Source organism: Perna viridis, chromosome 1, assembly GCF_037379345.1.
Source record: "Perna viridis isolate PV_CMFRI_1.1 ecotype Kerala chromosome 1, ASM3737934v1, whole genome shotgun sequence".
In the NCBI taxonomy this organism is placed as follows: domain Eukaryota; kingdom Metazoa; phylum Mollusca; class Bivalvia; order Mytilida; family Mytilidae; genus Perna; species Perna viridis.
Window position 1 is genome coordinate 33,737,817 of NC_142445.1, and position 14,128 is coordinate 33,751,944.

The 14,128-nt window shown below is 33.3% G+C and overlaps 1 protein-coding gene and 2 long non-coding RNA genes across 7 annotated transcripts; 1 reads left to right on the forward strand and 2 right to left on the reverse strand.

Moving 5' to 3' along the window:
* Window positions 1-1,067: 1,067 nt before the first annotated feature.
* Window positions 1,068-1,780, reverse strand: LOC148628458 (uncharacterized). Its single transcript, XM_088587852.1, has 2 exons — window positions 1,567-1,780; window positions 1,068-1,237 (listed from the first exon to the last, which is right to left on the reverse strand). The coding sequence occupies exons 1-2, from the start codon at window positions 1,778-1,780 to the stop codon at window positions 1,068-1,070; spliced, it is 384 nt and encodes a 127-aa protein (XP_088443978.1).
* LOC148628459 (uncharacterized) lies at window positions 1,110-12,024 on the forward strand. 5 transcript variants are annotated; one of them, XR_015923554.1, is made up of 4 exons: window positions 1,110-1,174; window positions 1,543-1,683; window positions 11,262-11,367; window positions 11,883-12,024. It is a non-coding gene; the product is annotated as an uncharacterized LOC148628459 (long non-coding RNA). The 5 variants fall into 5 exon arrangements; XR_015923552.1 differs by lacking the exons at window positions 1,110-1,174; window positions 1,543-1,683 and adding exons at window positions 9,974-10,032; window positions 10,344-10,441; XR_015923553.1 differs by lacking the exons at window positions 1,110-1,174; window positions 1,543-1,683 and adding exons at window positions 9,974-10,032; window positions 10,344-10,423.
* On the reverse strand, window positions 11,782-13,068 carry LOC148628460 (uncharacterized). The gene is made up of 2 exons (XR_015923557.1): window positions 12,933-13,068; window positions 11,782-12,564 (listed from the first exon to the last, which is right to left on the reverse strand). It is a non-coding gene; the product is annotated as an uncharacterized LOC148628460 (long non-coding RNA).
* Window positions 13,069-14,128: the final 1,060 nt, after the last annotated feature.

Here is a 14,128-nt window from a genome sequence, read left to right on the forward strand (position 1 = left end):
GTATAACGATATTGAGGCTATTTAATATATGTAGAACTGCAAGATTTCAATGAATATATAATATTAACCATTTAAATTTTGACGCAGAGCTGGACTATTGTCAAATTGACCCGAACATTCGCAGGGTGGAAAGCTCAACCGAGAATTGCCAAGTTATTTCTCTCGATCTGACCCTTTTAATGAAGATGTCGGGAGCTTCTAATGACGGATTTTCGGATATGCAATGTACACTTTTTGTGTAGTAAGTACAGTGGCGGATCCTGGGGAGGGTGAATAGGGTCGGCACCCCTCCTTTTTATTGGAAAAGTTCACACAATATACCAATTCATATGCCTATGATGAATGCAAATTTTATGTAAAGAATTGCGTGACAGTTTAGTAAAGAGTCACATTTTTTGTTTTATTTTCTTCCATCTGACACGAGACATTCACTTACAATTTCAAAGTATGTCAGTCTTTGTCATTTTCTATCGGACAAATCGACACTTCAAGATCACTGCAGCCACATATTTTTTTATTTGCTTTTTTTTTTCAGTTGCTATTTTTCTGTCTTTTTTTTATTATTATTATTACAGTTTGTTTATATTTTTGTTTAAGTAATGAGTATAATGTTTTTTTGTGAAGTAAGTTAAGAAATATATCCTGGATTTATCCACCACTTTATATAAATAAGTAAGAAAAACATAAGTTATATCATTATTTATTATTCTATTGTCAACAATAAAAAAAACAACAATCAAATCTATCACAATATGTCATAGCAAGTTTATAATGTTCATATTCATTATAGCACTACATTTCATTGACTTTATTTTCTAATTTCAGCAAGCAAAACTGGTACATTATTCATTAAGTGTAACACAATATAACGATTTATTATCAGTACATAATATAGTCACTGCAATGTCTAACACAATATTAATAACTGTTTATTATCAGTACACAATAGACCGTAATGTTCATGATCACTACATAATTAGTTACTGGTCGTTAAAACCGTACACGTGACTCACAGTCTTCAGGAAGTGTGCTGTTGTCATGTTACGCTGTTCGAACGCCAACCACGCTTATTCCAGACGCTGCTGGAAGCTGATGTACCTGGGGTTGATGTCACGGCCCAGGTCTTCGGATGAAACACTTGTCGCTACTAGTTCGACTTCACGGCGAAGTCCTGGTATTAGCTTGTAAACTCCAACATCAACAGATGTTGATTTCTTGTTGAGTCTGTTATGCCACCCTGCAAATGTAAAAAAAAATAATAATTGCAAACATATCAATTTGTTTATATAAAATCAAGCTCATTTGGATGTAATATCACATAATATATATTTCTATCTTACATACTCAACAGCATTACATGATTTGTTCTAGTGATACTAGTACTTTTTATTTTAATTGATTTTTTCCTTAATATTTTCTCATTGTTGAAGTTCATATGGTTACCTATAATAATTTTTAACAAAACTAATAATTCCAGCTTGTGAATCAATAACATAACTTATTATATACCTAACAGTAATTTATAATATTATTTTTTTTAAGAAAGTAAATTAAATAGAAACATACCTTCAACATCGTTGTTTGTCCGGACTAGATGTTTGTAGACACACCAGGATGGCACTGGATGGAGTGGGTTGGTGATCCACTCTCTGTTGATGTAGTCAACAAGCTGAATTATGGCTGGTGAGTTGGCACGGTTCCTCAGTGTTGTGAATGCGTCGTTGATATGTTGTGCGGGTAGGAAAGGAAGAGCCATTAACTGTCTAATGTACTTGTACATGGTCTGATGTTGGCGACATGTTGTTGTTAACCCATACTATTGCACGTGGCGCCACACTGCTTGTGTCCAGTGAAATACACAGCCTTTAATTGGAAGACCTTGGAACTTTGTCTGATGGACTGCCAGAGACCTGAAGTAGAAAATTCAAAATTTAAACTATATCTAATACCTTTTGAATGTTTGAAAATATAAAATAATACACTGAACATATTGAAAATAATTTTAAGCATCTTTTGTACATTTCTTAGCTTGTCTTATGGTGTGGATTTTCTCATTCTCAGCTTCCAAGCTAAGGACTTGTCTTCAAATGATAGTATATATTTATCATGTCTTAATTACTATAACTGTTGTGATAACAAATTCAATACGACCTTTAATTTAATTACCAATCATTTACACCTTGTAAATAAAACGTTCTAATCAATCACCCATTCAATTAATTAACGACTAATTAAATTATATTTACAATTGTGGCATAAAACCAGTTATATTGTTGTTATAACATGTTGATTGAAGCCAGCTAGTTTATTGTTAAACCACATCCAATTGTTATTTCAAATTGCCAAACCAATTAAAATAATAACAATTTATAATAAAACTAATCAATCAATTTGCTATTACGATGTCAAAATAACAAAAGAAAGTGGATGATAATTAAAAGCATTAAAATTGAAGTATAGATGTGTTTGAGAAATGGAGGCGAAGTGAGTGGACGGACGAGTTAGATCTCCGTCAATATGTTTTATATATCAGACTTTTTTGGTTAGATATCTATTATCTTATAACATCATGTGCTTTTGTTATCAATATGAATATCAAATGAGACATTTTTGTGGATTTATTCTATGGCACGTAAGAGAAAAAGGAAATCAAAAAGTACCCAGACCCCACCCGATAGCAATATGGCGGCGCCCATACCGAATGTAAACATTAGTTCACCCGAGCTATCTCAAGTCATTGCGAATGCAAATGAGTCTATTTACGGTGTTAGAAGTACCAATCCAACCATGTTTCATCCCTCCATTCAACAACAGCAACATAGCACACCTATAAGCAATTTTTCTACTACACCCATGTTCAACATGACTCAACATCTGCCAGGCCCAAGTGTACCAAATTTGCCTATACATAACTGTCTTCAAGTTCCACAACCTACTCATCAGCAACCCATATCTACATGTGATAGTTCCACACTACAAACAATTCTAGAAACCATAAACTTCATGAATACAAGGTTGAATAAACTTGATAAGGTAGATGAACTTATTGCCAGAGTGTCAGCTATGGAATCACATTTTACCAAAATGAACTGTGAAATAAAAGATATAAGGCATGATTTAAAACAGGAATCAGATAGATTAACTAGTGAGGAATTCCATTATAATTTAGTTGAAAACAGGGTGTCTGGCTTAGAAACTGAAAGAGATAAACTTGTGTTTGAAAATGGTATGCTACAGGAAAAACTTCTTGAAATGCAGGCTCACTCAATGAAATATAACCTCATTTTTAATGGCATTGAGGAGTCTCGAGATCCTGAAAATGAAAATGCAGAAGAGGTTGTTAAAAACTTTATACATACTGAACTTGGTATTGACAATGCTCAAAATATTGAATTCTGTAATGTGCATAGGCTTAGACAAAGGGTTGACAGAAAGCCCAGGAACATTATTGCCAAGTTTTCTAAGTATAGTGACCATGAACGGGTAAGGTCAGCTGCCATCGATAAACTCAAAGGGAGAAGGGGCCTTGCAGTTTTCCAACAATACCCCACTGAAATAAGCAACAGGAGAAAAGAACTTATCCCGAAAATGATTGAGCTTAAGCAGCAGGGTAATCGTAATGTACGACTAGTATTGGATAAACTGTACGTTGGGAACCAGTTAGTCAACAACCCCCTTAATGAACAGGCATTTCCTATGGACAATCAACGTCCATCTACTGATAGACAACCTACTATACCTCCTCCAACTCAAGTGTCCAGGGAACCACCTCCGCAATTCTTTGGTCAGCCCGGAAACCAACGTGTTGACTTTTGCATCCCCCCTCCCGCTGGGGGCAGCTAGGAACTCGCTAACAGGAGTCGAACTGTGAACGTTGGTAGTGATGTGTTAAAAAACATACACGTATCGTGTTTAAATGTCTGTGGGCTCAAGTCCAAATTGTTGTGTCCAGAATTTTGTAATTTAATAAAGACAAATGACATTTTAATTTTTGTAGAAACAAAAACTGATAGTTATGATGATATTGAAGGCAATTTGCCAAATGGTTATTTATGTTTTTCAAAATATAGGTCGAAATTTGTAAAGAAATCAGGTGGAATTGTAATTGTTTATCGAGAAGGGCTAAAAGATTTTTTAAAATTTCATATTACAAATTGTGATTTTGTTCAGTGGGTGGAAATCCAATCAGAAATTTTGAGTACTGACAAAAATTTATTATTGGGTGGAATTTATATACCTCCTGAAAATACTAAGTATGCTTCTAATGAAGCATTTACAGATATAGAAAATGAAATGTTGGTGTTAAACAGTAAAACAGATTGTAATGTCTGTCTTGTTGGTGATTTTAATGCTAAAACTAAGCTTCTGAATGATGTGGTTATACCAGAAGACTCTCTCTTTGAAATATTAGATGAAATTGTAGATGATGATGACCAATTGTCTTATGTATATGATTATCAGGTGTTAGTACAAAATAATATTCCTTTACAAAGGTATTCTACAGATCAGTCAGCTCCAAATAATTTTGGGTATAAATTGATTGAGTTTTGTAAAAGAAATAATTTGTATATAGGTAATGGTAGATTACCAGGAAATGACTACCAAGTCGGTATTAAAACTTGTAAAAATGTTTCATTAATTGACTATGTATTATTGTCTTCGCATTGTTTTGAATTGTTTAGTTTTTTTTTAATGTGAATGACTTTGATCCGTTATTTTCTGACGTACATAATTGTATTACGTTTTGTCTCAATGCTTCAGTGAGCACAGTTACTATAAATCCCACGCCTCCACCTTATAACTCACCTACGCATGTCCCTAGATGGGTGAGTTATAAGGAGAACCGGTTTATTGAATCGATTAATAATGACGTCACATGTCTAACTGAGTTACAAACAAAATTGGAAGAAATTCGGTCACAGGGTCAAGGTGAAGTGTCCGTTGATAGTTTAAACGAAGTTGTCCGTCAAATTGCTGCTTTGTTTAAAAAATCGGCATTGTCTTCATTTGGCAAACCAAAGCGCCGTAGTACCGAAAAAGAAAATCATAAAGTTTGGTTCGATAAAAAGTGTGCCGAATCACGTGCAAAATTTCATAAGGCACGGAATCGGTATAGTTTTATTAAGAATAGAGAAAACCGGGAGGCTCTTAAAAATGCGAGTAAACAGTACAAATCGCAAATGAATACGAGTTACAAAAATTATCAGCACAGATTCGAACAAGATTTACGTCTAACCTCCAAGAAAGATTCAAAAAAACTTTGGAAAATTTTGAATCGAGTAAGAAAAGGAGGAACAAATGCTCATAATAAAATCACTATTGAGCAATTGTACGAATACTTTAAATCGTTAAATAAAAATGACGATGATACGGAGTTTGATCCTGATGCTGATAGTTTTAATGTTGATGAAGATGTGATTGCCATTTTGGATTGTCCTATTACTGAAGATGAAATCAAGTTGGCAATTAAATCTTTAAAAAATGGTAAAGCGTCAGGTGACGATGAAATTGTCAATGAATTTATAAAAAGTTCTATTGCCAATATGTTGCCAATATATGTAAAATTGTTCAATATTGTTTTAGATACGGGCTTGATACCTGATACTTGGTTGTCTGGAATTATTAAACCCATATACAAAAACAAAGGTGATCGGGATGATTTAGATAATTATAGAGCAATTTGTCTTACATCCAACTTGGGTAAAGTGTTTACCTCTGTGATAAACACTAGACTCAATAAGATGTCTGATGAATTTCGACTTATATCTGACTCTCAAGGTGGTTTCAGGAAAGGTTATAGTGCACAGGACAATATATTTATTCTTCACTCCCTCATTTCTCTATATCTTTCATCAGGTAAAAAATTGTACTGTGCTTTCATTGATTTCAGGAAAGCTTTTGACACAGTTTGGAGAGTTGGATTATTTCAAAAATTATTAAAAAATAATATTAGTGGGAAAGTGTTTAATGTTATTTTGAACATGTACACTAATATTAAATCATGTGTTAAAATGGGAGAACTTAAAACAGAATATTTCCCATGTGAAATAGGGGTCCGTCAAGGGGAAAAACTCTCTCCTTTTCTGTTTGCCTTGTATCTAAACGATCTGGAAGAGTTTTTTACCGAAAACTCTATTTCAAGTTTACAATATCTAGATACAAAAAGTTTAGAAAATATAGGATTTTATATTAAATTGTTTATACTTCTATATGAAGATGACACTGTAATTTTTGCGGATACACCTGAGGAATTACAAACTGCTTTAGATGTATTTGAACAATATTGTGCAACTTGGAAGCTGACTGTGAACGTTTCAAAAACAAAAATTATAATTTTTTCTAAGCGGAAATCTACTAGAAGGGTACATTTTAATATTTTTGAGCAGAATATAGAACTATGTGATTCGTATACATATCTGGGTCTTATATTCAATTATAATGGTAATTTTTATAAGTCCAGAAACAAACTCGTAGAGCAGGCACAAAAAGCTCTTTATGCTCTTTATTACAAGGTAAATAACATAAGTATTCCCATAGATTTGCAATTGAAATTATTTGACTCATTAGTAGCCCCTATTTTAACCTATTCTTCAGAAATATGGGGCTTTGAAAATAAGTCAAATATAGAAAAAATTCAACTTCAATTTTGCAAGAAAATCCTAAATCTGCGTTCATCTACTCCAAATTTTATGGTGTATGGAGAGTTAGGACGATACCCTATTGAAATCAGCATCAAGCTTAAAATGATATGTTTCTGGTTTAAACTTGTAAATAACACAGATAAATTATCTGGTAAATTGTATAATCTTATGTTCAATATGTATGAAAACGGTGATCGATCTTTCAAATGGATATGTTACATAAAATCAGTTTTTGATGATATTGGATGTAGTGAAATTTGGAATATACAAGGGAATGTTAATATCAATTTTCTTAAACTTCTTGTGAAACAGATCTTACAAGACCAGTTCATACAGAAATGGTATTCTGATATTGATGCTTCGTCCAGAGGAAATTTTTATTCGAAGTTTAAAATTGAGTTTCGTCTCGAGCCATACTTACTGAGACTCAAAAAATATCATAGAACAGTTATATGTAAACTTCGAACATGCAATATAAAATTTCCTATGGAAACAGGAAGATGGTACGGAACACCACATGAACGGGTCTGCACTTTATGTCGAACAGGTCTGGGGGATGAGTTTCATTATGTTGCTTTGTGCAATCATGATCTTGTAACCGAACTTAGAAATAAGTATATTCCAGGTTACTATACAGCCAATCCGAATGTTAATAAATTGTATGGAATGATAATGTATTGTAACACAAATGTATTGACTAACCTTTCTATCTTCATCGCAAAAGTTGCAAAACTTTTGTAGGCACACAGTAATCCCATATATACATATATTTTTTTTAAATTGTATACTAGTACACATATTGTCACATTAATCCGTTAAACCTATATGAGAGTCTGACTTTCTTTTATGAACGTGTTGTAAAATACAAACCACGTGATATAATTTCCGGTGATGATAAGGCTAAATGTACTTTTGAATTTCAATACATTTGTGTGACAATGAATTAGTGTATTTTGTTTTTGTGTATTTAAAAATATTGTCTGTTGTCTACTCATTTCGTTTCCATTGTAAACTGTATATATATATTCGCTCCTGTTCCGTAGCATGAACTACGGCTGAGTGTTTTTCTGAATAAAGTTGTTCAAGATATTTTTAAATGATATGATATTTTATAAATAATTCTATAAATAATGTGATATTTTATTAATGAAAACAGTAAAAATATAATCGGGGCGAACAGGTAAACGAGGCGAAACGACTCGCTGCCAAATTTCATGTGTGATTAATTTGATCCCAGTAATTTAACTTCTGTACATAAAATGCAAGCACTGTGTGCATATATGTTAATTACTACATGTTCATGTACATAAATGAAATGGTAAACACACATGTACATACATGTAGCAAGTAATAACGTGTTTAGAATAATAAATAAACAGAATTGTTGAATTATAACGATTTCAAAGCAGAAACATAAACAATGTGTCCATTTCAACGGTAAGGATGACAGGAGGTCATGTGGCATATTCATCACATTCAGTGAACTATCAAAAAGAGGGGTATCCAGTGAAATACATTTAAAGTAATGCTCTTGGGACGCAAGTGGACACAGGAGCCATGACATTACACATACACTCGTACATGTACATAAAATCCAAATTTCCACACCGACCATAGACCTTTATCCCATACCCTATTATAATTATCATATCCTATATCACACCCCTAGACCTGTATCACATTCCGTATATCACACCCCTAAACATATCTCATACTGTAATGCGGACTACCCCCCCCCTTTTGTGTTGATTTTACATAGTTTGTAGACATATTTGACAGAAAGGTATTTTGTATTTTTTAACATTTAAATGTTGTTTGTTGTTTACAACTACGGCTAACGCTAATCTTTGTTGTTTAAGTTTAGTGACTTGTTACTCGGTAGTTTTAGGTTACAGACCACCAATTCAACCAATGAGCATTTGGAACGTACGCAAAAATAGTCCTACGCAGAAATTACCCCTGTTCCTCATAGTGCGGTGAAAAAAGTTCTCATCTTATTTTAAAAAATTAAACAGTTTCTGAAAGGAAACAAATTTCTGTACATTTCATAGGTGCATTTTGCTTCTTGTGATGTGAAGCCTAATCTCCATAATGATTTCTAAATATACCCCTATCTTGTGAAAACACTGGGATTTCCCATGCTATTTATAGACACTTCACTTCCGGTGACCTGTACTGCACTGCAAGTCTGCTAACCCCACATGCCATTCTGAGGATTGTGAGCTGACATATGTAAAATCATGCTGATATATAGTTCTCTAAAGGTTAAAGTTAAGGTAAAGTCCAGAGAAGCCATTGAATATTGTGAAATTAGCATAGAAGCCTATGGGAAGTGGAATTAGAGGTTTCTAGCCTTGATAATTGTGCCGTGGGCTGGAGGCCTGATTTGTACAATAAACGTATCTTTAGTTTTATCTTTATCAGTCATGGTCTGATACACATATGATTTTAGCACAAAAGACTACAAATCTAACGATTCGATGCCTGTTTTTATACTAAATTTAAAGTATTTTTTGTATATTTAATTAACCATTCCAATGGTAGTACTTTTACTTCAGCAAAATGTCATCTTATGGGTCTTAGTGCTACTTTTATGGTCTTAGTGCACTAAGACCGGTCTCTACGGTGTTTAGACATACCGCCCAGTGAGGGAAGTGTACATGTAAATGCGTACAAAAACACACAACATGGATCGGCAAACTGACTTAAAAATTGATTCAAAAATTATCGGGTCAGTTTGCAATAAGCATGCGCCAATAACCCGCGTAGAGATCCCATTTTTGGGGAGATAGTGACTTCATCATGGTAAATATCTGGGCTCGCCATAGCGGACTCACCTGATATGAACCGTGATAAAGTCACAATAACAAAATGCCATTTATTCCAATATTATAAGCACCAAAACACGAAAGGTCTGGAAATGATCAACAGTTTATCAGACTCTCTTTTGGGCCCCCCCATTGACCTAGTACCTATATATTCTTGCTGATCCTTCTTTCCTCCAGAATTGTTAATATAGGGTTAATGAAAACTTTTATAAGCCAAGCCTGGAACTTATAAAACAACAACTCTGTTTAATCTCAGGCTAAGCACTTCAGTTGTTGGTTGGATACCTTGCCTTTATCACTATTTTGATATCAGGGCTTTTCTAGTCTTCTCTGGTCTTTATTTCCACCCATTGCATGATTATTTACTTCCGCAATCTTCTTCTATCCAGCCCGTGGAAACAGGAGTTTGGAATTCTCGGACGTTTACGTGACTTTTGAACTAAAATCAGACTTCCGAACGGTATTTTGTGGAAACCATGCTGTCACATTGTGGGGGGGGGGGGTGGGGGTCGTCTGAATTTGAGTTTCGTGTACTCACATATGGACATATATTCCACCAAAAAGTAAATGACACATTAAGGTGAATACAAATGAACCTGAAAATCGTAGTTTGAGATAATTCCAAACCTTCTACAAAAAACACAAAACAAATTAAAATTTTCTCCATTGTTTTTTTACCAGCAGCTTGCTTATGAACTTCGGCATATTTGTCGCTAGTAACTTGTTATATTTGATTTTTTTTTCATTTTAAGCGTTACAATATGTTTTTATTACAATTTTTGGCGATAATGTTTTGTTTTTACATTTTTAAAGTCGACATTTGGATTGTCAAAACAAACGAACATTAATGATATGCATTCACTATTGTTTACAGTGCCGCCATGATGAAAATACAAATATTTTATTTAGCTCGAACACAGTTACAATAATGAAGAATTATGATAAATAACTTAAGTGTTTTTCATTTACCATGTATTTGTTAATTATAATTTGTCTAAATCATGTGCTGTAGTCTAAGTAAATGAGTGCAGTTCAAATTACAGGAGATATGGTACACAAAAAACTTTCTTAAGCCTTATACGTGTACTGTATACATGTTCCACAGTCCATACAAACATTTTTATAAAGACATGAAGAGTTGTTGAGTCAATGACTGTTGATTTTCATTTAAATGAATCAGTCTATGATACAAACTTGTTGAACATGATGAGTTATACAGTTACTTGATTATAGGGTAACACAAACAAACCCTTTCAAGAATCTGTTATTTGTGTATACAGTACCCCATATTTCATTTTTGAGAACAAAAATAAATTCATGTACAAGGTCAAGGAAACTCCAGTGAAACAAGTATTGCAGAATAGTTGACCAAGAGCAATCAAAAACGATATTTAATGTTGAATGGTATTGTACATGTAAGTCATATGAGAACATTTTATACATAATTTGGGATAAACTACATGAATTATATGATTTGGAAATTAATCTAAACATTAACATATACATTTGTATGACCTTATATAAGACACAATTTCCAATTTTGTAAGAAGTTATCGTGCTATTTTTTTACTTTTTTAATAGATCCATAAATACAAGCTGTTGACTTGCATTGTATATCTGTAACTAAGGATAAGGAACTAGTTTTATCAGTCATCAGAATTCTTTTGCACAGTATGTTGTCATGAACATGTACAATTATACCATAGTCATGACAGTATGATAAAAGTCTATCCATGTTGATTTTCAGTATCTCTTTCCATATTAAAAGGAAATATGTTTTGATATTTTCCAGAAAATTTTGGATGCAGCCGTCATGTTCACCTACCAATGATACAAGTTACCAAACAAGTCATACATAACAGGAAGCTCTGTTCAAATGAAGTATGATAATAGATTGTGTAGGTATTTGATGTTCTGTATACAATATTTTTATGCCTTGTTTTTTGGAGAAAAAAAAATTAATATTGATTTGGGGTGTTCCAAAGGTAGGAACTACCTCTTTTGTCGGGAAATGTTGGAAGTAATGTGAAAAATTTTTGCAAAAATGAGGAAATTAATAGCTTGGACCCCCACTTTCAAAGTCTTTTGATTATTCACTATAAACTCTCATTAGTCAATTTATTTTAGAAATGTATTTGTATTATTTCTACATGTGTAATGTAGATAGATCCCATATGTGTTTATTGCTTAAAATGTAGCACTACAGTTCCCATGACACTTTAATGAAGGTTGTAACATAGACATAATATTTTAACATAATGGGATGTTTTGTTTGAAGAAAAAAAAACATCCAATGAGCCATATAATGTAGGGTTTACTTAAATAGAGGTCTACTTCAATACAGGAATCATGAATCACAGTAACTTTGAATATGAGTATTATGTATATTTATTACTGATTTTTATACTTCCAGGTCATCCATGGCATATATATGACTGAAAAGAATTCATACATGTAGAATTTAGATGATCTTCAATGCTGTTCAATCTCTGCTTGCACTGTAATGAAAGCTAATATGAAGCTGAAGTTTGAAAATAAAGATTTTCAAAATCATATTTCTTATACAATTGTACAAGGTTTAAATATGTTGTGCTTCAAAAGTAAAAGTCACTTTCATACATGTATACAATAACAGCCATCAACCTAGAATCCCTTGCACTGCAAGCTGTCACTCTATCAACTGACCTAAAACATTACTTCATTGTTTTCTGTACATTAGGTTGATTATGGTCTTTTGTAAATAGTTTTACTTTATTTGTTTTTGGGCCTTTTTATAGATTGCTTAATGGTATGTGGTTTGCCCATTATTGATAACCATGTGGTGATTTCACTTGTAGAAGCTTAATCGTTACTTACTTGTTTTTTTGAATGACTGTCTCATTGGCAAACATAAATGGTACATGTATTTAAGTTTTCTACTTATGACTAGTGAGTGCTAAATCTTTCATTGCTTCTCAAACAAGTAATTTTGTGTAAAAACTATTTGGCTAAGCAACTGTTGATTCTGTGAGGTAGCACTATGAAACCGCCTCAAAATGTCATAATAGTAGAGTAGTATAAAGCAGGATCATTTCATACAGTAAAACATTCTTGTCCTGAAATGCAAGAAATAATTGCAATATGCATTGAAACCACAACCAATCAATGAAAAAAGTTCCATGGGTAAATAGAATAAAATATAAACATTCACTGACATTAAAAATTTTGAAAAAGAAGGATCTATTGTTGAATTTTGAGCTTATCATAATCATGCCATGTACTTGTACCTATAATTTACATTGAATTGATCTGAATTCATGGTTTCCTTGTATAAACTCTACAAGACTGGTAAATTGTGATTTTTTTTGTTCACTAGTTAAGAGAGATGTTGAGGAGAGGATGATCATACCATAAGCTCATGATGCACCTGTTTAATAGGACATCTTATCGAATGATAATTATTAGTCAACTGTGCTGGTAATACCTGTTCATTGATCAGAGGGGGTTGGCACCCCTCCTTTTTACCAGAAAATTAGTCATTTTCATCTGTAAAATTGACAAAACATGGAAAATAATGTCTTAGCATCACCATCACATTGGCTTGCACCCCTCCTTTTCAAAGTCTCAAAGTCTCTGGAGCCGTCCCTGTTCACTAACCTGTAAATAGCTTTCATCATATTTTGCTTTAACCGTTTAGCATGAAACAAGTTGCCTGTTTTGAAACTATTTTAATATTCTCCATAAAAGCAATAAAGAAATATATATAAAAAAAGCAATACAATGCTTATGTAGCAAACCATGTTGTACTCCAGCAATGCTAGAGGTTGTCTGGCCTGGCAAGCTATTTTCTGACTTGATGCCATCCTTGGGTATAGAGAAACGGAATTCCAACCGCTTACGTTGTAGGAGTAACAGAAACGGATCTAGGATTTTAGATAGGGGCGCACAGTAAAAATTTTGCCGAGCCGAGCGAGGTGACTCAAATTTTGAGGTAAAATTTTTTAAATATTATAGAGTGGGTGCAATGTAGATTTCTTGTGGTAAAATTAGTGAGAAATTTAAAGTTTCAACTTGAAACCGCCTAAATCTACCCCTGACAACCCATGCTTTGCAAATTGCCATGCACGCCTGCCACTCCCCACCTGAATACGCCTCCGTAACCATGTTGATTTTTATGAGTGGGGGTCGGGGCTAGGATTATATTTGAAATAGAAAGGCAGGACAATGATATATGATTTTATATAAATACAAAGATGCAATAGGCGAAAAAAAGGTTATGGTTTGAATATTACATAAAAAGATCCAGGACACAAAATTTGACTATAATAGCCCCCTTTTTCCCCTTACGATTCAAATGGATATAGAAATTTATCATTATTTACCTTGGAGGGGGGACTGGTAATTTTGAAATAATATAAAATTTTCTTGACCTTATTTTCTTATCCCCCTTAAAAACATTTTTTTTAAATGTGATACCCCCTCTATTAAACATGCGTATGGAGTTCATATAACAACTCCTACATTATGCCAGAGCTTACCGAAACTACGCAGTTTTTGTATCGCGATAGAATTCTAACAAATAAACTTCTGGAACAGGGTTGTGTTGCTACAAGATTGAAGTCATCCCTATAGAAGTTTATGTTGTGGTCGTCGTCATGAGATCGTGGGTCGCTACGGTGT